The sequence below is a fragment of the Psittacula echo genome, assembly GCF_963264785.1.
Source record: "Psittacula echo genome assembly, chromosome: 1".
NCBI lineage: Eukaryota > Metazoa > Chordata > Aves > Psittaciformes > Psittacidae > Psittacula > Psittacula echo.
In genome coordinates this window covers 35,932,888-35,958,051 of record NC_137735.1, presented here as the reverse complement: position 1 = coordinate 35,958,051, position 25,164 = coordinate 35,932,888, and the positions used below count along the sequence as shown (strand labels likewise).

Here is a 25,164-nt window from a genome sequence, read left to right as displayed (position 1 = left end):
CTGGCTCCTTGGACAGTGACGTATCTGCGTGGCCGCTCCCTGACTGGCCCGGCGGTGGAACGGAGGCGTCGATTGGTCGCTTCTGCTGCCTTTCCGATGCCCGGCGCTCGCTTTCCTAGGCCGTGGCCCTCCCTCGCTCTGCCCGCAGCGTCTCCCGTGACTCGCGGTGGCTTCCGGCTGACGCGGCCCGGTGCCGAGCTCCAGCCGGCAGCCGTGAGCGGCGCCCTGGGGCGCGGGAGGGACGGGCCTTGCGCTGTGTCAACACCCGGCGGGGCCAGGGACAGAGTTACCGCAGCCGGGGAAGAGCGGCCGGCCTGGTCCGCGAAGGCGCCGCGCCGAGATCTGCCCTCCTGCCGCCTCGCAGGCCGCCTGCCTGAGTGCAGCATGACCCCGACACAGTGGGACTTCCCGGTGGAGCTGTGCTGCCGTCCCATGGCGTTTGTCACCCTCACCGGCTTGGACGTGGTGTACAACGCCGTGCACCGGGCCGTGTGGGACGCCTTCTGTGCCAACCGCAGAGCCGACCGCGTCCCCATCTCCTTCAAAGTGCTCCCCGGCGACCACGAGTACCCAAAGTGCAGAACGAAGGTAGCGAGCGGCGTGTGCCCCGGCTGCTCCCGTCCTGGCCGGGTTCAAGCCTGTGCCCATGCAGCAAAGGCCAGCGCTGGGCCCGGGGTGTGCGGGATTTGGCGGCTCCCCGAGGGGAAGGGCCGTAGGAAGGGCTGGGCTGCTCTGCCTGGTTTGCAGACAGCCGAGCAGCATTCGCACTGCTCGGCGCTAGCCGGACCTCTACTGTCTCTTCCCTCACTGTTGGGAGCTTGAAGCTTGAGGAAGAAGTGTCAGGGCCAAGGGCGTTGTAATGGAATGCTATGGATGCATGGGAAACGAAGGTGCCTTAGCTCGTAAGCCAGAAGCAGGGAAAGTCAGTATGATTTACTTTTTAAAGTACTGCTGGTCATTTACTCAGCTTTGAGGTATGCTTCTAAACTTTGAGCTTTAATGAAACCTGAAGTTTAACTCTGGAGAAACTAGATGTTTGAAGTCACTGTATTCAGAGAAAAACATAAAGCCTTTAACCAAATGAAGTGCAGCAGAAAGAATCTCTGCTGTACTTTCTACTTTGCAGTGGCAGTTAAAAAGAAATGTCAGCGGGTTCCACCTTTGGAAACCCATGTTATTCTGTGATGCTGGCAAACAGCAAGAATCCAGACTGATTTCTCCTGGCTCAGTTTGAGAGCCCTATTTTAAATTGAGCCTAATATTTGATGAAAGTGTGTGAAACATGTTTCTGAACTTGACCCTTTTCTCCAGTCTACCTGGAGTCTGTTCTTTGTTGCTGTTATCTCAGACATCAGGGCCTGATGCCAGGTAAGGAGGGGTATGTCTTGCTTGATAGGAAGCAAGGGCTTGAAGGGAACAATGTTAAAGGGAAGATAACAGACATATTCTCAAGTGACAAGAAGGTAGAGGCAGTTCCCTTCCTCCTGCTATAAATGTCTCTAAATGGATTTGGTAGCTCGCTTAGATAATCTCAATGTTTTCAGAGGACATCCTATGAATGGTATATTCCAAAAGGAATCCTGAAGACTGGTTGGATGAACAAACACCTGAATTTGGTTCCAGCACTAGTGGTGGTGTTCTATGAACTAGACTGGGATGAGCCACAATGGAAAGAAAAACAGCTGGAATGTGCTACTCGAGTTGAAATTGTCAGGTAGAGTCTTTTTCAGTTCGTGCATAATGTACATGGTTTAGTGTGAGGTGTCCCTGCACATGGCAGGGGCGTTGGAACTAGATGATCTTAAGGTCCTTTCCAGCCCTAACTATTCTATGATTCTATTACAAGCTAATGGTAAGTGTGAATTGCAGAACCCTTTGTGTATGCTAAAACATATAAATATTCTTAGACACAAATGAAAGGGAACTTGAACCTTGCTTTGTAATGTACAACTGTCTACAAAGAAACTATCTTTTAATACCTTATTTATAAAAGTTACTTAAGTAATAAAAATAACCTCTGAAGTTTGGCTTACTGAAGTCAGGACAGCTGTTTTGTCCCATCTAAACGAAAAAGGAGACATGGCATTCTGTGGATGGTGCAGCATGTCGTTGTGTTCAGGTTTATTTTCCTCTATATAAAATTCTTTCAGTGCTTCCATCTAGGCTGAAATCTCATTTTGTTCTCATTATTCAGAAATAAGAAGTGAAACCTTGACTCTGTGCTGTTTCTATTTTAGGCAAAGCTTGCAGGGAAGAAATACGAAAGTTGCTGTGGTTTTGATTCAGAAAAAAACACCATTACCTCCAGGTACTAGAAATCTCTCTGCATGGTTGTGGTGATCTCATTTTTCAGAGGGCCTGATGGACTGAGGCCCTATCCTTAGTCACATTATCTGCATTCTTAATCTAAGGTCATCTACATGTGTTAAATGTATTGTGGCTGCAGGAGGGTGTACAGATAGAAAGAGTGCTCTAAGCATTTGATACTTTTATCCTTAACTTTTTCCTCTTAAGTCCAAGTTCATCTTTGGATGCAGGGTATCAAAAGTGGTTTGCCAGTGTAATACACTGGACATGCCTACTTGTAAGCAACTTGCATTTTAAATCTTGCTTGAGATTAAGAAAAGCTGTGAAAGCAATGAGAACCTAGAGGGAAGGGTATTTGATACCTACAGAAGCCTTTCCGTTTAGCTCAGCTTTAATGGTTGAATTTTGAGAGTTAAGTGGATCTGTGAAATGTGATATGTTATAACCTTATGTTTCTGTAGGGCTGCTGCTTGACTGTAGCTGCATACCTTCTAGTGTCTGGGAAACCGGTTTTTGTTTTTTCTCTGCCTGCTATACATGTTTGTCTTTTCTGGATGCTGTTGTATTTCTCAAGACACATTCTTATGTTCTGTGAGATGAAAAACTTATGTCATACTTGTAGGTTGTTGCTAGCTAAGCCACTCCTAGAATATTTCTGTAATGTGTTCTGCTGGATGAAGCAGCTAATACTAAGGAAGTAGTAAGAAAGAATGTGGTCTTAGTTTTATCTGTCCTACATTTTTCCATACCATGCTAGTCAAGCTTTTAGAGCTAGTTTGACGTTGCAGCACTGTATACCACTTACTTGTGCTTTTCTTCGCTTCACTAGGGGAAGATGTTATTGCATCAGAGAGGGCAGCAGCTTTATGTAATGCATGTGACCTTTCTGGAAAATCCCTCTTTGTACTTCCACACACTGATCATCTTGTTGGTTATATTATAAGGTAAGTGACTCTGTTTTGCTCTGCTGACCATGGATTGGTTTACATGACAGTAGGCCTGCTGGCAACAGATGGGGTACACCCATCTCAGAGGGGGAAAGTGATCTTTGCACAGGAGTTAGGAGGGCTTATTGAAAGATCTGTAAACTGGATTTGGAGGTGAAAAGGGATAAAATCAGGCTTACTAGAATTAAGCCTAGGGGCAGCATGCCAGTGTTTGAGGGGCAGTATGCTAGTGACGTCCTTCAGTCTGCTGTCTCAGCGGAGGTAGGGGGTGGAGATCCATGTTATAGCAAAGATGCAAGAGTTATTGATATGTTAGAAACCATGGAAGCACCTGAGAATTAGGGCTTCGCTCCCAAAAGAAGGCGGAGGGGTAAATAGCCCAACTGAAGTGCATCTACACAGCAAGGCACACAGAATGGGCAGCAAATAGGAGCTGTGGAAGCCATTGTGCAGCAGGAAGCCTGTGATACATGCACAACTGGAGTGCTGCAATGGATGGTTATAAACTCTTTAGAAGGGATAGAGGCAGTGGGGTAGCCGCCTTTGAAAGAAGGGGCAGGCAACTCAGAAGGACTACAAGGATGTTGTGAGGTTGTGCAGGGAGAAAATGAAAAGGGCCAAAGCCCAGCTAGAACTTAATCTGGTTACTGCCATAAATGAGAGTAAAAAATGTTTCTATAAATACATTAGTAACAAAAGGAGGGCTGAGGAGAATTTTCATTCCTTATTGAATGCAGGGTGAAATATGGTGACCAAGGATGAAGAAAAGGCTGAGGTACTTAATATCATCTTTTCTTCAGTCTTTAGTAGTAAGACCACTTGTTCTCTGGGTACCCAGACCCTTGCACTGGGAGGCAGGGATGAGGAGCAGAATGAAGCCCTCATAATCCAAGGGGAAATGATCAGTGAGCTGCTACACCTCTTAGACACACACAGGTCTGTGGGGCCAATGGTACAGAGGGAGCTGGTGGAAGTGCTCACCAAGCCATTTTCATCATTTATCAGCAGCCCTGGCTAACTGCGGAGGCCCAGTTGACTGGAGGTTACCAATTGTGACACCTATCTATAAGAAGGGCCAGAAGTAGGATCCAGGGAACTACAGTAATTTTTTTACATTTCTTGAAAATACATCTTAAATTATTACGGCCCTTCAAAAACAAAGCCTACTTGTTCTACTTTGTGCTACTCTGGTGTAGTGTTTCGTGTGAAGCATTTTTGTCTGCACTCTTTCCCTGTGTGGCATCTTACAGGAGAATTTAGTAATACCTGAAGCTAATTTGTGAACCCTAAAATAAGCATGATTGAAAGTAACTTGTTCTGAAGAACTTCAGAATTTCTTTGTGTGGGGAAGAAACTTGGTGAAACTTATGAGCAACTTTGTTGCAGGTTGGAAAATGCTTTCTATGAGCATGCACAGACTTACTATTATACAGAAATAAGAAGAGTTAAGTCTCATAAGGAATTCTTGAACAAAACCACTCATCAGGTAACGTTGCCCTATTTTTTAAATACTTTGCAAGTTATATTGCATGGTAAAACATTAAAATAAGGGTTGTTTGTTGCTTGAACATTTTTATTCCCCTTCCTTCCAACTTAAGATGCTTTCTCTGAGTATAGAAAGTAAACCTGTTTTATTTTCTGCAACTTATTTTCACTTTGATTGGTTTTGTTCTTACATTTATTTGTCTTTCCTACATTTTCCTTAGAGGAAAAGCTGTAGCCCGAAAATGGAGTTCTCCCATTAAGAAAAACCTCAATTATTTCATTATCTATATGGTTTAACCTATGTGAATGTAGTATCTGAACAAGTTTTGGGAAATGCTTCCCTTAAATATTTTGAACTTAAAGTTGCACTTAGTTTGGCTTTTTAACGTTTGCTTTTCAAATTGTCTACTCAGACAGACAATGTTCTGTTGCAATTGCCAGCTTCCTTCTCTTGGAAGCTGTGATCCAAGTGGTAAGCTGCAGACCAGCAATGGACATTGCTGGTGTGAAGATTTTGGGGTGTTCCAAAGCCTATCCCCTGTTCCAGGGTAAAAAGCTTAGAATAAATTAAACCCTGATGAAATATCACTGCTGCATCACAGTCACAGGGAGGACTATTAGGAAACAGTTGCTTAGTCAGTTTTTCAAATCAATTGTGGTATTATGTCAACTTCTACAATTATCACCTTTATGTGCTTTATAGGTAACAGGTATGTTTGGATGTTTGTGAATGATGTACATTGGTTCTGTTTTGCAGCTTTTATTTGTTAGACACCAGTTCAAAATAGCATTCTTCAGTGAACTGAAACAGGATACGCAGAATGCTCTCAAGTAAGACTCATGTAATCTTCCCCTCTCCTCTCTACCCCAAATTACTTATAAGCCATTGACTATAATAAATGTTTTCCTGAATGCAGAATTATTTAAACATGTATGTAAGGGGTGAGTTTTTCATTGGGAAGAATGCTCTGATTGTAAGGCTGTTTTCTGCTGTTGGTAATCCTGTTCTTAAACTTTATCTTGTATGATTTAACACTAATTTAAGTATTCCTGTTTAGAAATTACAGAACTGCCTATAATCTTGTGCACGAACTGAGGTCTCATGAAACAAACATGCTGGAAATCAAGACCATGGCAGGATTTATAAACTACAAGGTAACAAGTGTACTTCTAGTCTTTGACAACCTTTACTTAAAAAAAAAATAAAAGATGCATTTGAGCTTTTAAACCTTTACACGTGCTTTTAAGGAGATGGATTAGAAACGGGTATTAGTAGAGTACCAGTTACACTCAGACTCACAAAGACTTCTGAATTCCACATGAAAGAAAGTTCCTTATCTGAAGTTTGGGAGTATCTTGAACGATTTGAGTTCATCTGAGATGCAGTCATCTGAAAAACTAGAGATTCTCACTCTGGAGGGATGAAAACAAGGGGTGCTTGTTTCTTTGAATATTTGTGTCTTCTTGAAAAGTTTAAGCCAGTATAGTTCAGTTACTGCATGTTAGGAAGAGGAAAGTAAGTCTTTAAGAATCAGACCATACTTTTGTGGTATTTGGGGGCCTTTTAGGTGAAACAAAACTATCCTACTATTTACAACAGTACTGGAGTTGGACTCCATCAAATTCCATCTGCAGGCTTCAAATAGAATTACCTTCCTAGTGGCTCTACAGATCTGTCTTGAATTTGGCTGAGTTACATACTCTTTCACTGGCTTGGGAGAGAAGGGGAAGAAAAATAACATTAGGTGAAATAGAGGCCACATGGCTTCAGGTGTAGTGCATTATTGTTTACATCTCTGTTTCTCCCTCTTTTCTATGCTATTTGAGTTCTTCAGAAATATGTAAAATTTGTTTGGCTGTGTTGTGAGTGCTGGGTTGTTGGTGGTTGGGGGGGTGGGTTGGTTGGTTTGTTTTCTTTTAAAGCTAATCCTTAGCAGCCCAACACGATTATTTTTTTCCTCTTATTTTTATTTCTTTTAGATCTGTCGCCTCTGTTTTCAGCATAATACTCCACTGGATGCAATTGCGCAGTTCAGGAAACATATTGACTTGTGCAAGAAAAAAATAGGAAGTGCAGAACTGGCTTTTGAGCATGCTGCCTGGATGTCTAAACAGTATGTTTTTGCTTAGTAATGTTTCTGGTTTAGTTCTTGTATATAGCCTTCTGAAGCTCACTTGTCTAGGCAAGATACAAATTCTGAGCTCTTTATCTAAAAAAGATAGACTAGATCATGAAAGTTGTATGATGTTATTCTGCTTTGCATTGATTATTGACCTTTTTTTTTTTTTTTTTTTTCTGGGAGTGAACATGGTATGACACATGCAGCCACAGAACTTGGATGTGAAACTTCAGAGAAGTGTTGTCTGTCTTAAGACTAACCAGAACTTTTAATACAAGTGCAGCTTTCAGTGCAATTTGCTGTTCTGGGCGTAATCTTGGCTATGATTTGTTTTTTATAGGTTTCAGGCTTTTGGTGACTTGTTTGATGAAGCAATTAAACTGGGACTGACAGCAATTCAAACTCAGAATCCAGGTTTCTATTACCAGCAGGCAGCCTACTATGCACAGGAACGGAAACAACTAGCAAGTATGCTTTGTAGCCATGATGTAAGTTGGGAGGGCAAAAGTGCTTTGCAAGTAACCAGATAGTAAATTAGCAAATATTTTAGTCTCAAATGGTGGTGGAATAATCCATACTGTGTAAAAAATCCAAGCAAAGGACACATGGAGGTGGTTTGGGGTTGTTTTTTTTTTCCTGATATTACACAAATCTGTTATCTATTGGAAAAGTTACTCTACAACAAACACGTTATTTATTTTATTACAAATAATTCTGACATCTTTACAACATAACTATTAAAAAAAAATACTTTCTACATCTCTGGATACCTGAAAATTTACTGGTTTGTTTTTCCAGTATATTTCTGTAGATATTTCACTGTATCTGATTACAGTGAAGCAGAAAAACAACAGTATTAGCATTAAAATGTGTGTATGGGGAGGGTGGTGGTGATTGGTTTAGGTTTTTCTGAAATTTGCCTGGCAGAAGGGGTTCCATGGAAACTTGATCTCTGCAGTTGATTAACCATACATGCTAATTATATGTAGCTACTCTCCAGTTGCCGTGTCCTGAGTATTTAAAAATGTCTTTGTTCCTGTTGGTGATATTCGTTTGTTGTTAGGAACTAGTATTAAAAGGGATTATTCTTTAACAGTGTTTAAGGTGAATGAAATAGAATGTCAGACTGAATGAGAAGTATTTAAATGTTTGCGTTTCCTGAAGTACTGTTTTTATTCAGGTGGCTGGAAAGCTTATATGTTCTAAAGCAAATTTCTTCTTATGTGCATATGTATTGGAGCATGAATTCACTTTTCATCCTTTAAAATGAAACATGAACCCTTCTTTATTACAATATTTGCTGAATTTACAGTCCTCTGTGATATATCCCAGTCCGGATCCCCTGGAAACACAAACTGGAATGCTTGACTTCTATGGGCAAAGACCATGGCGGCAGGGAATATTAAGTACGTTTCTGTGTCTTGTGTCTGTGGAGTTAGGACAAACTTCTTTAGGTGCTGATCCTTCCCAGCTGACTTAGTGGCATCAGCATGTGCTCCCTTTTCCACTGAGACAGACGCAGGGCTGGGACCTTACTCTTTTGGTAGTTGGTGGTATGACTTAAACAGGTGTCAGCTGAAAGCATGGGAAGTGTGTTTGATCTCTGTAATAAACAGAAAAAGGAGCATCAGGTTTATGTAGGATCAGGTCTTCAACAAAGTTAGGCCACACTGAAGCTCTGCTGCTGCCTTGTTTCTGTTGCTGCCTAAGCTACCTTAGTAACCAGCGTGCTGCAGTGAAATGCACTCCTGCAAAGAGAAAGTGGAGAACTGGATGCAGCAAAAGTAATGATGTCCCTGAAATGTGAGTGTTATGAGTTTAACTTGCCATCCATACTGTATCCTGTCAACTGCAGACAGGAACTCATGCCTTTTTTTTTTTTTGTTTTGTTTTGTTTTTTGTTCTCTTCTGAAAAAGCTTTTTGGATTTTGAAATGGATTGAGAGGATGCAATGCCTTGATTTTAATTTAATAAGGGAATTTGTGGCTTTCCTAGAAAGGAGAATGTTTTCTCAGAAATTTGGACTTTGAATGTACAGCTTTGGGCTGTGTATGAATACACATGCATTTCTGAGATCTTCATTGTTGACTATGGTTTTACTTCGCTTTCTTCCTCTCCATTTAGTCTCCTTTATTCCCTGTGTATCCTTTGGGCTTTTCCACTTTATCATTGCCATCTTCTAAAGACTTTGGTTCATTTACTGTAAATACAGTACTGTCTAACTTCTTTTATCTTCAAGTGTACTGTTTTAAAATTAGAATCTACTGCCAAGGTTAAAGAGTTTTTAGAGAAACTTTACTTGTTAATATATTCATGGTTTTTGTTTCCAGCTAAAGTTCACGGTCTTTTAAAGCCCTGTACAGTTCTTCATATGTTGGCATTCTCTAGTGCTAGAGATATCCACTTGAATCCTTACTTGAGATCAGATAGGGAAAGGGCTACAAATTTGTCTTAACATATGCACTTTAAATGTTAATAGATGCAGTTGAAAGACGGGGCTGTCTTACTGTAGTTTGCTATTTTTGGGTAGCTTCAGATAACTTCTTTTAAACAAAAGACGAGATGCTTGTTCCAGAACTTCCCTTCTAGAATGTTGAGGATGCATGAGTTCTTAAAGTCATGTATCCATCTCCTAGGCAAAAGAATGTGTATGAGTTGGAGTGTGCTTGAGTTGGAGCTTGCATTGCATGTAGGTCACCACATAAATAGTTACCTTTGAGTCTGGATAAAATTCCAATTTCATGGATTTTTCACTGTCTAATGCAGGCTTTGATCTTTCTGATCCTGAAAAGGAGAAGATGGGGATTTTAGCCCTACAGTTGAAAGAGAAGAATGTCCTTCACTCGGTAAGTTTTACTCTACAAAAAAGCCCCTAAAATTGTTCTCTAACATTCAAATGTTTTCATGTCTGATATCAGTAATTGTTTTTTATCTGTTAGGAGCTAATCATCACTTTGTTGAGTAATGCTGTTGCACAGTTCAAGAAATACAAGTGTCCAAGAATGAAAAGTCATTTGAGTGAGTATACATAATCAGATGCTTTCTTTTAATTAATTTTGCAAAGGCTTTCAGTATTGATCTGGATTTCCTTTTTTCTTTTAATCAGTGGTTCAAATGGGAGAAGAATATTACTATGCTAAAGATTATGCCAAAGCTTTGAAGTGAGTATCATCCAGCATTGCTTCTTTTACATGCTGTTGTTCTCACTAAGACCACGTGTCTTATTACTATGGATTAATGTTGGAAGCTCATCTAAGTTGTTCCTTTTAGCTGGATTGGATTGAAGCACAATCTTTGGAGCCTAGGAACTCCACTTACATTAAAGAAAGCAAAACAGATATGATGAGTCAGCTATTAGAGTAGGAAAACTTCTGTTATAAGCTGTTGTGAGGATTTGCCTTATTGGGCAACCTTTTTATTTCTAGCTCACTGAGTACTCTCTCTGTCCTTCCCAGAAGTGGTTTCTGAAACTTGCAATGAGAATATAGTTATGTTCAATCACAGATTTGTAGTTACAAAACTTAAACAAAAAAAAAAAAAAAAAAAGAAAATGTAGCTGAATTTAGTTTTTGTTTATATACCAGGGAATTAGGAAAAGGAGTTACTTTCAGTGGTGTAGTTTTCTGCTATTAATGTTTACAGAGTTAGGAGAGCTTAGTACTGAGGTACAGCTACCATCTCTGGAGGATGTGTCTTATGCTTAGTGTCTTAACTTTGTGGTTTCTAAGGGGAACGGTCAGGTTGATGTTAAGTAGGAGTCCTGCGGTGTTTTCATTGATTACGTTTCAAATTTCACATGTTGTAAAGGGAGTATGTTTGAGGTAGGAGAGGTGCATTTACTGCTGTTACTAACTGACTGGAAGCTACATGGAGGATAAGATAGGCTAGGATAAGCAGATCAAAACTTACTGCATAGTCAGTAGTAAAGTGTATTTTTAATGCAGTGATGGACTTAGACTCTTCTGTCTAGTTGCTGGTTTTCTAGTTCTTTATGTGAAGACAAAGGAGTTTTCTTGTTGGTCTCTTCTGAAAATTGTTCTACCCTGAAATAGAAAATTAGTGGAGTAAATGTGTTTCTTTACAGTAATTTTATGCTGTTTTCAATAAGTCATTGCTGTGTGTAAACAGTAGACTTCAGTCTGGCATTTGTCTTAGCAAAGATCAATTTTGTATTAATGATAACCAAATAGGTGCAATCTTCCAAAAAAATGTTGGTATGTATAACTTGTTTTTCTTTGACTTTTCCTGCAGGCTGTTGGACTATGTTATGTGTGAATATCGCAGTGAAGGATGGTGGACTCTTCTCACTTCCATATTAACGACTGCTCTCAAATGTTCATATCTGATGGCTCAGCTGAAAGATTATATAACGTACTCTTTAGAGCTACTGGGCAGAGGTATTCTTTTAAGAAACATACTCAGCCTATACAGAAAAATTAGAGTATGTGTATTTGGAAGTCTGACAAATCATCATCAGACACAGTGCTTAGAGTAGTTCAGATGTTTTGACTACAAAATATCTGTGTACCTGTGATGAATTTTTATTACCTTCTCTCATATGCTGGGAGTTGAATTTTCTTGCTCTTATAAAATTCATTGCATTTAAATTGCCTGTGTCAGGATACCTGAGGCACAGAACTGCCTTTGAGACTGTTTGAGTAATGTAGCAGAAGCTTGCTGAGCTTAGGGATGGAGGAAGAACTGTAATAGAGCTAAAGCGGATAAACAGTTTTCGTAGCAAGTAACAAAGCTAGCACCATTTTTCTGGGCTTTAAAATCCTAATATGTTTCTTTTGGACTTCTTGCTAGAACTCTGCTGATGAAATATGCGTGTGGTGTGTTTTAGGAAAAAAATGTGACACAGGGTGGCTGCACAATAATAATGCAAGCACTGTGTTTTGTATAATGTCTGTTAGTTGATCTTTCTGTAGAAATAATCCTTTTGTGCCCTAAATCACTAATTAATAGCACTTTTGGAGTAGGTGTGGTAAAAATGGGTTTGCATCTTCTGTTAGCAAGTGCGTCTACTCTGCTTTGTATTAAAGAATAGCCAGTGAGACAAACCCACCTTTCATGATCTTCAAGAGAATAGTGCTTATTTTAATTAGTCCTTTTTTTTTTTTTATCCTTTCCGTCACCTTCTCTAGTTGTTGTTTCTAATGTTATCCAAATTTGCTTCTTTTCATGTTCCAGACTTTTCTACTGTTTCTTCTGGTTTTAAACATAAATAACAAGAAGGTTTAGGCATTATTCTATCGGGATTTTCCTCCAATAAATTATGAAGTGCTTGTCTAACAAAAAATATTTTTCCAGTGGAAGTAAGAGGAAACACTTAAAATCGGGCAAGTTTTGAAAACTGAATGAATCCTTTATTGCTGGTAGATGGATAGTAGAATTTTTCCCCCCCCAGAATGTGTTGGTTTTTTTGAAAGATGCAATCTAAAGAAAAGGTTTACTTTTAAATTAAAAAAAAAATAGTAAGGGGACTTGCTTCAGTCTTGCAGTCTTTGTTTTTGTTCTGTTTGCTAGCATCTACTCTTAAAGAAGATCAGAAATCTCGAATAGAAAAAAATCTGATAAAAGTTCTAATGGTAAGTAGCAAAGCTACTACCTTTTTAAACAATCTTAAGAGTGGTCAGTATTTGGTAGCCCTCTCTTATTATTTGTAATCTTCCATCTGGATACAGAATGAAAGCCCTGATCCTGAGCCTGATTGTGATGCTGCTGCTGTGAAAGCATCGCAGAAGCTGTGGGCTGACCGTGTTTCTTTGGCAGGCAGTAATGTTTTTACAATAGAAGTCCAAGATTTTATACCATTTGGTAAGTAAGAAGGCAAATTAACACCAGATTGTAAATTTTTATGTAGTTGTATCTTGAAATTAAATACTTAGGAAAAAATACAAAGCCATGAATGGTGTATTAAAGCCAGCAACACTGAAACTCTTGTTTCGGGACTGCTCTGTTCTTCATCTAAATAGTAAGATAAGAAATCATGACGGAAGCCCTGATATGGATTACAAAGGTGGAATCCTTTGCTTTTTGAAAGACTTCTGCCAATTTGGTGTGCTTTGAAGTAGGACTCTGAGGAAACAGGGCAGAATGTGTGCAAAGTAATGCTCCCCATAAAAAGAGGGGGCATGAGAGTGTTACCTACAAAAGAAGTGTATCTAAGTGTACAGGATTGTTGGGGTTTTTTTTGTTTGGGGTTTTGTTTTGGTTTTGATTTTTTTCCTGCTAGACATTTGTCTCTCCTCTCCTCTGCAAAGGTTTTGGGCAAGTGCTGAAAAGTGGCTTTCTGTGACAGTGTTATTCGTCAGATTTGTCCCACTTGCATGCAAATGGGAGTTTTAAAGAGTATACACAGAACAATCCTTAACACAATTATTTCAAGAGTTTCTTCTTTTTTCTTTTTTTTTTTTTTTTAATTTCAGTGCAATGCAAAGCAAAATTTCTTGCTCCAAGTTTTCATGTTGATGTTCCTGTGCAGTTTGATGTATACTTGAGAGCTGATTGTCCTCATCCTATCAGGTTTTCTAAGCTATGCATCAGTTTCAATAATCAGGTAACTGTTTTATCTATCTGTGACCTAGTGATAGAAGCTTGTCATAAGAATTGAATAATACCTAAAAAAAAATCCAAAGTTCTTTTCCAAAAATTTGTTAATGTTGAAGTTGGAAAGTTGTTTTTCTTTTTGCATTATTTATCAATTTTGACAAGTACATTGATGCTGTGATAAAGCTTACAAATGCAGTTTGATAAATTAATCTATTGTATCTTTGGATTTTTATTAATGTTTCAGAACTATCATTTTAATCTCTTATTTCTCTTGATGTTCTTGCATGAAGTTACATTAACATAATGCTAATATAATATAATGATATTTTGTGTCAAAAAATTGTGTTGTAATTACTTGCTAAGTCTAACTTCAGTAGTGTGAAAAGTAACAAGAACCCATATAGTTTGATCCAGTAACACAGAGCCTTAATATTTGTTATGCTGCCATTACTCTCTAAAGACATCTGAAGTCTGGATTTATCAACATTTTTCTCCACTCCTCCGTTATAGGATTACAACCAATACTGTGTGGTAGAAGAAGGCTATCAAAAAAGTGACATTCTAGAACAGTCATCTCAAGGAACAATGTGCTTAGTCCCTGGCAAAACGAGGAAGTTCACTTTCAAATTTGTTGCAAAAACTGAAGATGTAGGAAAGAAGATTGAGGTTTGTCAATTTGTTTTGCACTCTTCTTCCTGATGCTTACAGAGAACTTAAAACTACAAAGCTGCCTCTAATCTGGCACCAGTTACTAACATCAGTGCAGTTCCAGGTGTCTGAGTTCCTGAAACTCAGTACCAAAATTAAGGAAATTTTATTAAAGACTCCAAAGCAAAACAATTTCACAAAATCTTAAGTATTGCTTCAAGGTTGTGTTTTTTTTACATGTGCAACACCTTTAAAAAGAATAAAAAAGAGGAGGAAGGGGTGGTATAGCACTGTGGGAAAGTAAGAAACTACAAAATGCACTGCACACACATGAACATGGATACTTTTCCCACCACTGTTTTATTAAATGAAATTAATAAAGTGGTGAGGTGTCTTCAGCTTGCAAAGCTTCGAGAAGCTTTGTAGTGATATACATCATTGTTGTGCCTGTATATGTTGGAAAACCCTATTATTATGTTAGGTGATCTGAAGACAAAGTTATCAGTATGTGCCTAAATTTGTGTTTATCAGATCACCTCTGTGGATTTGATCCTGGGAAGTGAATCTGGCCGATGTGTGATTCTGAACTGGCGTGGAGGAGGTGGGGATGCTGCTTCATCTCAAGAAGCATTACAGGCAGCACGTTCCTTCAGGCGAAGACCTAGGCTTCCAGATAGTGAAGTGCACTGGGACAGTTTAACTATTCAGGCAAGCACTATGTGAGTAAAAACTTGGTAATATATATAACGTATCATTGTAAATTTCCTGAGAAATCCTGATCTCCTGAACTCTCTTAAACAATAGGCTGTTTTAATCTTCTTAGAATAGGCTTAAAACCTTGTTATTTAAGTAACATATAATAACTGAGTCTTTTCTCTTAAAGGATTATTTCTAGAGTGCCAAACATTTCTGTTCAGCTCCGTCATGAACCTCCTGCCCTGACTAATGAAATGTATTGTTTGGTTGTGACAGTCCAGTCACACGAGGAGACAGTGGCCAAAGATGTTAAGCTTACAGCAGGTTTAAAGCCAGGTATTTGTGGTTATTTTCTTTTAATCCAGTAGTCTCCGAATTGTTTCCTTGTACTTGATGCAATGCAGAGAAATACGGTAAATGGCACTCTTGCAGTAATTAAGAGCCAAACCGAAGTGAAGGTTGGGAATTATGAGGTACTAGTGGTAAGAACAAGAACGAACAGACTTCCTCAGTTATGGTTATCTTAACCACTGCTTGACAGTGGTGTTTATGTGGGTATTTCAAAAGATAAGTCTTTATAAGGTTGAAAGAAAATGTGGAAGCTTTTGTATTCCTTCCTAACCTTTAATTTGCTTATAACTAAATCATCCTTTTCCCAAGCAATAGATCTCTTCCTTGCAGAGATGAAGGTATTAGCCAGTGCTAAGTAAATGTTTTCTAAGTGTAGTCTTCATGGGTTTTCTCCTGCCCTCACTCACGCTTTTTTCCCTGTCTTGTACAATGTGGCTTGCTTTTTAAACAAATTGAAATTTGAGGAGCAGTGGAGAACTGAGATAGTATTCCTTTAAATGCAAAGAAAGAAATACAAGTGTTGTATGTCTAAGTGCTCATTAGCTGTATGTAGTTATTGCTGACAATTTTCAGTATGTGAAGTCCAACTGTTACCCTTGGTGTGCCTTTTTGTAGCAATTATGTGAAAAGGCACAAATATTTTTAAGATACTAGCATATAGGATGCAGTATATGCTGTGAACTCTGAAATGAAACCACATTTCCCTGTACTGTGGTACTGTTCTTTAAACTTGTTTAGTTGAATGTTTAGGCTTGGCTTCTAAAGTAGTGTTTAATAGTTGGTCTTGATTTTTATTTTTATTATCCCTCTTGATCTTGACTCAACTTGTGATATGCAAGGTCAGTGTGTGCTTGCCCATTACATTAAAAAAACTATTGAAATTTGACATTTCATTTGTAGAGAAGGCAATATATTTTCCACAGATCCAACTCTTTGGCTTGTTTTGCTTTGAAAGTTATTCCACATGATTGCAGTAATGCCCGCAGTCTAATCAACCTCTGATTGAAGAATGGTGTTGTTACCATCTATACGTTTGGGTTTATGTATTTTCAATGCAGATTTGGAAGAACAATTTTGTAAAGATGTGAAATCATTTAGTCATGCTCTGGAAAACAGAAGAATCGCAGTACAGTGAAGCTTCCTTTTTACTTTCATAGAGAGTACCAAGAAAAATTGAATTACATAATCGTGTTGTATTTTGTATATGGTAGGGAACACTATCTAGGTATGACTTTTGATTTTTAAGATTTTTTTTACTGTTCTAAATAGATGAAGCACAATCCTTGCAGGATGTGAACCCTCCAACATGAGAAACTCAAGGTGTCAAATCCATCCTCTGCTGGTACTTTTGAAAGGTTCCCTCAACTGTATGAATAATGTTAATTCCTCATGCTTTGCTTCTTGAGATTGATGTCTTACTATTTTTAGTTACAGCTTTCATGCTTCAGTGATCTAAGCCTGTGTGAATATGAAAGACTGTTTTTTATCCTAGGGCAAGATGCAAACCTGACTCAGAAAACTCAGGTGACTCTTTGTGCAACAGATGCATGCGATGACTCCTTTCCTGCACTGCTTCCTGATATTCCTGTAGGAGACTTGCAACCAGGGGAAAAGGTGAAGGCTTAAAACCTTCTCTCTGTATTGCACTTAAGAAAATGGAGGTCAACCAATAAAAAGCTCTCATAGAAGGATCTGTGTTTAGTTCAGATATCTGAGTCAATAAATTAAGTAGTTATGGCATATTTTACCTATTACTTACTTGTAGTTTAGTATTTCTTTAGCTATATATCCTTTTGGACTACATTTGGGAATAAGGTGTATTCTGGGATTGATAATACATGTGGGAGATAAGAAATGAAATAGAGGCTAGTCTCAATTATTAATTAAATGCACTGCCTAACAGCAGTAGATAATAATAGTCAGCAAGTGTGATTCAGCCTGGTAGAGGATCAAATGTGCAGATGTTGCGTTGCACCGAATTGAAGTTATGACTAGTAAATTAGAAGCTGATGTACCATATATTATACAGTAATGATTCTCTTGTACTGTTAAGTAGCAAACAAGCAGTAGTAGTGGAACAACTGAAGCTGTGCTAATCTGATTAAAATAATTCACTGTGTGACTAAGATCATGCATTATAGGAGATTCTTTACATGTAGATGGCATTGTACTATTGCCCTCTTGAACCAAGTAAGATGATTAAGAATTTTTGGACAGCTCTAGGCCCAAATAATGTAATTTAGGTATAGCTTGACTTATACTGTCTCCTTTATTTTGCAGCTGGAAAAACCAATATACATTCGTTGTGGAACAGTTGGTGCAAGGATGTTTCTGGTTTACGTTTCTTACTTAATCAACACTATCGTTGAGGGCAAAGAAATCCTCTGCAAGTGTCACCGGGTAGGATGTAAAGATGCACCAGTTGTTGGAGATACATTTATGAAATGCAAGAAATATTCTCAATGTAAAGGCTGTAATTCCAAGTCTCTTAGAAACCTTTCTAGTAGATAGAAAAAATGCCGAATCAGCAGTATGGTAGCCCAGTTTAGGGTGAACAGTTTCATAAGTATAATCAGAAGACAAGTTTTCCATATTTATTCTTAAATATCTTAGATACATTCTGTCCTGGGGAGGACTTTTTACAATGATGATAAAAAGTTACTTTACATTAGTAACCTTTAACATCAGTAGCCATATCTGAAACTAAATGTAACTGTTTTCCCCTCTTCTTCCTACTGCGTTTGTTACCTATGCAGGATGAAACTGTAACTATAGAAACAGTATTTCCTTTTGATGTCTCCGTCAAATTTGTCTCCACAAAGGTATGTGTTTGAGAAGTTGCTGATATTTTGGAATTGCACCATTTTCAGTAGTTGTGCCCTGTTTAGTTACAAATATCCAGAGCTTGTGTCTGTCTTCACAGTTGGAGCACTTGGACAGAATATTTGCAGATATACCATTTTTACTGATGACAGACATCCTGAGTGCTTCTCCTTGGCCTCTCACTATTGTAACCAGTCAGCTACAGCTATCAGCTTTCATGACTCCAGTAGATCAACTGGAATCTTATGTGGAGAATGGTAAGTTTTCTTAAATTATGCTCTCTATCAGAAGGATACTTTTTGCATAAGTTGGGAATAAGAAAGAGGGACATCTTAGAAAGCATTTGGTTATCAAACTCTAAATAGAAGGAAGCTGCTTAATACTATAGTTGCTTGCCAGAACACAACTTAAACAATAGTTCTTACAAATGTAGTTATTCTTCACTAGATTAAGTAAATAGACTTGAATGGTAGATGGTAACCAAAATTCTAACTGTAACGGATGTAAGGGAAAGCATCTGAAAGTACTTCTGATACATAACTTTTTAGATATCCAAATGAAAAGATACTCAGTATTTCCAGTGTTTATGGGCTTTGTATACTTTCTGGAATGCAAGCACATTAGCCTTTGGATGCTGCCTCTATGATGTAGTAGTGTGATCCATGTCCATGTTTGCAGGCATGAAACTGAAAAATATGAAGCTAGACAGAGTGCACTATGAAAGAACAGAAGTAATGATCTTTTTATACTAACACAGTTTAATAACTTACTACTTAAATGTCTGCATTTGTTGAGTCAGAGATGTGAAAATGTGTGTATTCTATCAAAACTGGGAATAAAATGAGGCAATCTGGATGGCTGCCTGATGGTGGGGCAGCTGTCCACCTATGCAATCAAGGACTTCTAAGATTCTAGTTCCTGTGCAGGTTTGAGAGTTACCTGGCAAAAAGCAGTTATTTCCCATGTCCTTTAGTTTTCAAACTATGATATTTCATCTTCAGCTCTGGCACTTTGTGCTTCTGCCAGGAGGTGTGAACCTCCTCAGATACCAGCTATTCAGCTGCCCACCTTCTGGGTTGGGTTGTTTGTTTTGTTTTTTTCTTGTAAGACTTAACAGAGATTACTGATTAATTTTGAATGACTGAAATGTATATTTTCTGAGTACTTTTTTTAGTAACTCTCTAAGGGAAAAGGTAGTTTTTCTCAGTCCGTTCAAGTGGAGAGGAGGAAAAAGGAAGAAAAAGGAGTGAAAATGTAAAGCTAGTAGGTGTTTTTTTGTTCCTTTCTCATCCATTTGGATGGGAGAGGAAAAAAGTCTGCTGTTTTATCATGTTTTAAAACTAAGATTATCTTATGCTGGTGCCTTTGAATCTGCTGTGGGAGAAGTGTAGAACTTAAATTGGTGTTATTTTGTGCTTTTTGGTGTGTATGAACTCTAAATTTGCAATGACTTGTACTTTGTGTACATGAAAGGCCTCAGGATGCCGTTCAGAAAGTAAGTTGTCATAGATCTGTATGTTGCAATACTTCATAATCTTTATTGAATTTACGTATTCTGTAGGTGTACTTTTGAAAGCACTTCAGAGGCCTTTCTGGCCGAACACTTGTGTCGTATTGGACTTTTAGACTTGGTGTCTCCTGCAGTAATGATTATGCTTTGATTTTAAACAAAATCTTGCTGATAGTTGTTTTACAGACAGGTGAGAGTGCCAGTGAGTGCTTTTGCCTTCGATGTCCTCCAGTCACTAATGCTAGTGGAGTAGCAACTGGATGTTATATCATTTCCTGGAAGAGGTAGGTATCTCTGGGCCTGGATGGGGAGAAGAACTAAGTTGGTCTGGGTTTAGGAATGATGGTGAGTTGGGTGTGGATTTTTTAGGGGTTTTTTTGTGGGTTGGTTTTGTTGTTTGGGCTTTTTTTTGGGGGGGGAGAGGTGGGGGAGAGGGGAAGGGTGGTGTTTCTTTGTTGCTTTTTTTCTTTAATTTTTTTGTCTTTGTTTGTTTGTTTGTTTTGGATCTTCCTGTAGCAAGCACTGTCTAGACTTTGGACCTTACTAATTACTGCTTAGCTTGTTAGACTTTCGATTAAATATGCATTTTGTTTAAGAGATGAATATTATGTGATTGTGGTTTTAACATTGCATGAAGCTTTCCTCTTTGTAAGATCTTAGGTCAATTACAAAGCTGTTTTGTCACCACCTGCTCCCAGTTTTCTCCAGTCATAAAATACTTCCCTTGGGAAGCCAAGTGAAAGGAATAGTTTTACAATAGCAGAAGTAAACTTTTTAAATGGGAAAGCTGCTTTCCCACCCTAGATTGTGGGTATAGGTATTCACTCAGTTTTCCGAGACAAATGTTGAGGTATATCTTTCTTCTAGCTTGCTTTTATTTAGTTTTAGAGCTGTTTAGTTTCCTTACTTGACTTTTGCTATTTTGCCATGCTCTAGCACTTTTTCAATTTTTTTTTTGCTCAAGCAACCCAACAAGGATTTTTTTTTCCCTTCTACCACTGAAGTTACGAAAATTTTAGTTTAGTCACATATAAGTGATGTTCTTTTGGTGTACTCACGTGATACTTTATGGTGTATAAGTTTCAACATGGTCTGCGTTTGACTTTCTCCTGCAGAAGTTCACCTGTGGAAAGCGTACCTGTTGTTAGCACAGTCATCACTCTACCACATGTGCTTGTAGAGAGCATTCCCCTCCATGTTAATGCAGGTAACATTAATTTGACAGTATATATGTCCCAGTTAGAATTTTTAGGACTGCTAAAGTTTTACAGCATCCAGAGCTTGCATTTACTGTGGCAAAAAGCAAAAAAAACTGATGTTGGATATTATGGAACTAGTGAAAAGAAACTATGTCATTGCTTAGACTGCTTAAAGCCTTGCCCTGTTTCCCTCCTTCAGTTCTAGGGGAAAAAGTGGAAGGTAGACACACATACATTCTCTTAAAAGCTATCAATGGATAGACCTGTGTTACATGGCAGCACAGAGGCCGGAGTTACCTCTGGCTGATGCTGCCTTCCCAGTAGGTTTCTCTAGATGCCTATGGCAACAATTGTGCCATCCACCTACACCCTGGCTGCAACCCAGGAAAGAAGCAGCCTGGAGAATTGGAGCTGCTGGTGGGCAGGTGAACTGTTTCTCTACTAGCACTTCACCTGCACAAGAGCAGAGGGGGAGTGAATGCTCACTGAGCACACAGAATTCCTATGCTTTCCTCAGTGTGGTTTCCTTTATACTGAAATTCTTCCACCATCCCTTCCTGTTAAAATTTGAAGGAGCTTCCGGACTGTATCTGATAAGGTCATGGTAAGCTGAAAATATTTAGCAGCAACCCAAGTGACTTCCTAGTTAGCATTCCTGGACAGTGTTGGCAGTTGAGGGCTTTGTAACTAGGTGTTGAAGAAGTGCTATTGAAAAGTTGTAATGAAGTGGTGTTCTGTTCTTTAAGCTTTTCTTATGAGAAATCTTGTCAGAAATGCTTTTTAGGTACCTACTTGTATTTTTTCTTCAAACTTTTCACTGATGCTTGCAATAGGCTTTTTTTTTTTTTTTTTTTTTTTAATGTATGGAACTTTAAAATGTATTTTGTTTTTGAGATTACTTACTTTCTTTCCAAAGATCTGCCATCATTTGGTCGAGTCAGAGAATCTCTACCTGTCAGATACCACCTGCAAAATAAGACAAACTTAGTCCAAGATGTGGAGGTGTCAGTGGAACCCAGTGATGCCTTCATGTTCTCTGGCCTTAAACAGGTACAAAATTGTCACATCTACTGATCCTGCTGGCTTCTCTGGTAGTGAAGAATACATTGATTAGACCTATGCTGATGTGAAGAAAGGACAAACTCGTTGTTTATAGATGTTTATGGTAAATCCTGTCTGGAAGAATGCATGGATGCAGACTCCGTTTAAAGAAGGGCTAAATGGAAGCCTGACTAGGATCTGCTTGTCATGTTGTTTATGGGTTGCATGATGTTTCATATAGAAGCAGTAGTTCAACTAGAATAGGAGAGTACTTGTATTCTTTCCAACTCCAGAAACTAAGCTGTATAAATATGAAGTAAATGGAGGAGTGGTTTTGGTCACAGAACCCATCTATGGTTGTGGCTTTTTTCTTTTCTTTTTTAAGATCCGATTAAGAATCCTTCCTGGCACAGAGCAGGAAATGTTATACAACTTCTATCCTCTGATGGCTGGATATCAGCAGTTACCGTCTCTTCATGTAAACTTGCTGCGATTCCCAAACTTCACTAACCAGTTGCTCAGACGATTCATACCGACACACATTTTTGTAAAGGTAAGACTGTGAGAAGTGCCGTGTGTTTAAAGGGTCCCTGTGGGGCTGCTCAGTTTTGAGGGACCACCCTCCAGTTCTGCTCAAAGCTGAGTGTTTCTAAGCAGACTAAAATGGCCAGATTCTAACAGTTATTTGCTTTGAAAAGTCTTGGGTTGTGCATTGGTGTCATCCACCAAAATCCTTAGAAAATCTGTTTAAGTACAACAGGTACTTGGATACAGTTAAAAGAGAGAGCTGAATGCATTTAGCCTGTGCCTGGTATTCCAAATCTTACTCTGTAATATAAGTTTTAAAGTTGTCTGTATTTTGAGTACAGCGGAGGGAGATAAATATAATTCTTTAATACCATAATTTGTACCACTTCTGGGGGAAAAAAAGAAAGTGTTTGAGCAGCCCACATGACTAGGTTCAGAAACACAGCAGCATCCCACACCTCCACAAATAATTTCTAAAAACACATTGTCTTGGTGAATCGCTCAATCTAGATTTCCTTGTTTTTTTCTTAAGTGGTACAACTCTACAACTCTGAAAACAATTCAGTGCGTCACGAAAAACAGATCACAGGCTTCATTTAAATCCAGATGCCCAAAACAGTGCTTTCGCATTCCACTGCTGCTGTCTCCAGAATACTGTATTCCACTTTTAGTTAGACTCCTAGCAAGCAAGGAGCCAGAAGAGTTTGTTTATATGACTTGAGGTGGACTTGTTCAGGCATTTATAATCCTGTTTCCAGGAAACAGGCCTGGCATGCTTTCAAGTTTGTTTTAGCCAACAGAGATGGGCAGAACTTACCTTTTATATATGCCATCTGTCAGTGGTTCTTCTAGATTGGTTGTCAAGATGGCTTCCTGAGTCAATGCAAAAGGCTTTCCTCAAAAGCATGGTGTTCCCAACACTCCTGTGGAATCTCTTGGGCTTCAAAATTACTTGCTTTTGTTTTGGAGTTGTCAGGACCTCAAAACCCCCTTATTTTAAGGATGCCTTTTCTTCTTTAAAATTTCCTCCTTGCTCTGTCCCATCTCTAGTGATTCTGCTTAAAATTCCTCCAAGAAATTGTCGATCTCATTCCTGTTTTGTTAATAATAATCAGCTTTCTATACTGTGGTAATCTCAGAACTGTGATCAACCAAGACTTGTCCTAAGCTGTCCAAATGTGTACAGAGATGGCATTTGACAGGGCAGTTAAGGAGCGGAGGCCTCTAACAAGTATCTGCTAGGCCAAACTGAAGTTTCAGTTGGACTTCTTCTGTGTTTGTGCTGCTATTGAAACCATTAGACGTAAGAATAGGATCAAAGCTATGCTTGTGTACTAGAGCTACATTGATCAACATAATGTATTGCAAAGCGAGTTTCATAACAGCCTTAGTCTTTTGTGTTTGTGTGGGGTTTTTTGTTTGGCTTTTTCTTTTCCTGTTTTAATTCTCTGCCTTTATTTTCTCACAGCCTCAGGGTCGTCAGGCAGATGATAACTCGATTGCAGCTGCATAACTTTTGGACCTCTGCACTTAAAGAAAATGGTTTGTTGCACAGAAATGTAAAGCTCACTTTGGAAACGTGGCTTTGATCAAACCATGAGAATTAAACTTTATTTTTAAATTACAACTCCTGGCAGACTTAATGTTTTAAACCCCTCATGTCTTTCTTTAAGGAATAAACACGTGGGGAAAACTTGGTGCTTTATTCAACAGGAACATTCTTTTGAAGTTAACTTTGACTCTTAAAAGTATTATTAAGGCATATTACATGTCTTGAGTATTGAAGCAAAGAAATGCTAATTCATTTGACCGAAACTGAAAGATGTTTTCATAATTAACAGTAAGTTGAAGTCCAAAGTTTGTACTTGGAGAGTTACAATATTGAAAATTATCATCTGTTATGGCAGTCTGTTCTGTGCCACTTGTGTTGAGAGCACACCAGGGTATGCAGCGGAACAGTAAACTACAAATGGTTACATTGTACTGTTGGAATTAAGCAGCTTACTAGTCCTTTAAAACCATAAATCTAAAAGGCACTGTTGCTCCAGGGTAAGCCATGCATCCGAATTTGAATTCAGCAGTTAGGCTGATGAGCAGAGTTATTCCTAACTATCAGGACTATCCAGCCTGAAGCTGATATGGTTTTGGATTATTTTTACACACACAGCTTCCAGATTAAAGATGTGTCTTGGTGGTCTCCTGCTGTGTGAATTGAAAAAATGGACGTCCTATTGTTGTACAGCTCTGGATGAACTGGTGTTTAAAATACAGTAGATCATGTATATATACAAAAAAAGCATTGTGAAAGCTTCAGTTGTTTAACTTTCTAAACAATTACATTTTGATTGCTTGGGAAATACCTTATTTATTGTCAAAGTGAAGTTCTAATAAACAGCTTGTGACAGAGTATTCCTGAAACTGTGGCCTTCATTCCATTGTTTTCATAGCTGCACAGTTGTTCTTTCATAACTGGTCTATTTTGTGGGCTGATTTTTCAGTACTTAAAAGGGGCCTATAATAAAAATGGGGAGAGGCTTTTTAGCAGTGCCTTTTGTGATAGGATGAGGGGTAATGGCTTTAAACTAAAGGAGGGGAGATTCAGGCTGGATGTGAGGAAGAAATTCTGTACAATGAGGGTAGTGGAACACTGGAACAGGTTGCCCAGAAAGGTGGTGGATGTGCCATCCCTGTAGACATCCAAGACCAGGCTGGACGTGGTTCTGGGCAACCTGATCTAGATGAAGATGTCATTGCTCATTGCAGGGGAATTGGACTAGATGAGCTTTGAAGGACCCTTTCAACCCAAAGTATTCTATGATTCCGAGTCCAAAATAACAGCTGTAATACTTTGAGAAAAGCATTAGAGAAGCATTTAAGCATTCCTTACCAGCAAAAAGACTGTAGGCTAATTGGCAGTCCTGAAGAAATGTGCATGCGCATATACAGTTTTTCCA

The 25,164-nt window shown here is 38.8% G+C and overlaps 1 protein-coding gene across 1 annotated transcript; it reads left to right on the top strand.

The window, feature by feature from the left end:
- The first annotated feature begins 33 nt into the window (after positions 1-33).
- TRAPPC11 (trafficking protein particle complex subunit 11) lies at positions 34-24,605 on the top strand. The gene is made up of 29 exons (XM_080614407.1): positions 34-588; positions 1,545-1,714; positions 2,238-2,308; positions 3,137-3,251; positions 4,641-4,740; positions 5,497-5,570; positions 5,798-5,894; positions 6,720-6,853; positions 7,200-7,347; positions 8,172-8,265; positions 9,626-9,705; positions 9,799-9,877; positions 9,966-10,020; positions 11,111-11,256; positions 12,389-12,450; positions 12,547-12,679; positions 13,291-13,421; positions 13,925-14,080; positions 14,594-14,781; positions 14,946-15,094; positions 16,602-16,723; positions 17,390-17,509; positions 17,866-17,931; positions 18,033-18,189; positions 19,618-19,726; positions 20,558-20,649; positions 21,558-21,691; positions 22,068-22,235; positions 23,679-24,605. The coding sequence occupies exons 1-29, from the start codon at positions 97-99 to the stop codon at positions 23,721-23,723; spliced, it is 3,687 nt and encodes a 1,228-aa protein (XP_080470533.1). The 5' UTR covers positions 34-96; the 3' UTR covers positions 23,724-24,605.
- The last annotated feature ends 559 nt before the right edge of the window (positions 24,606-25,164 follow it).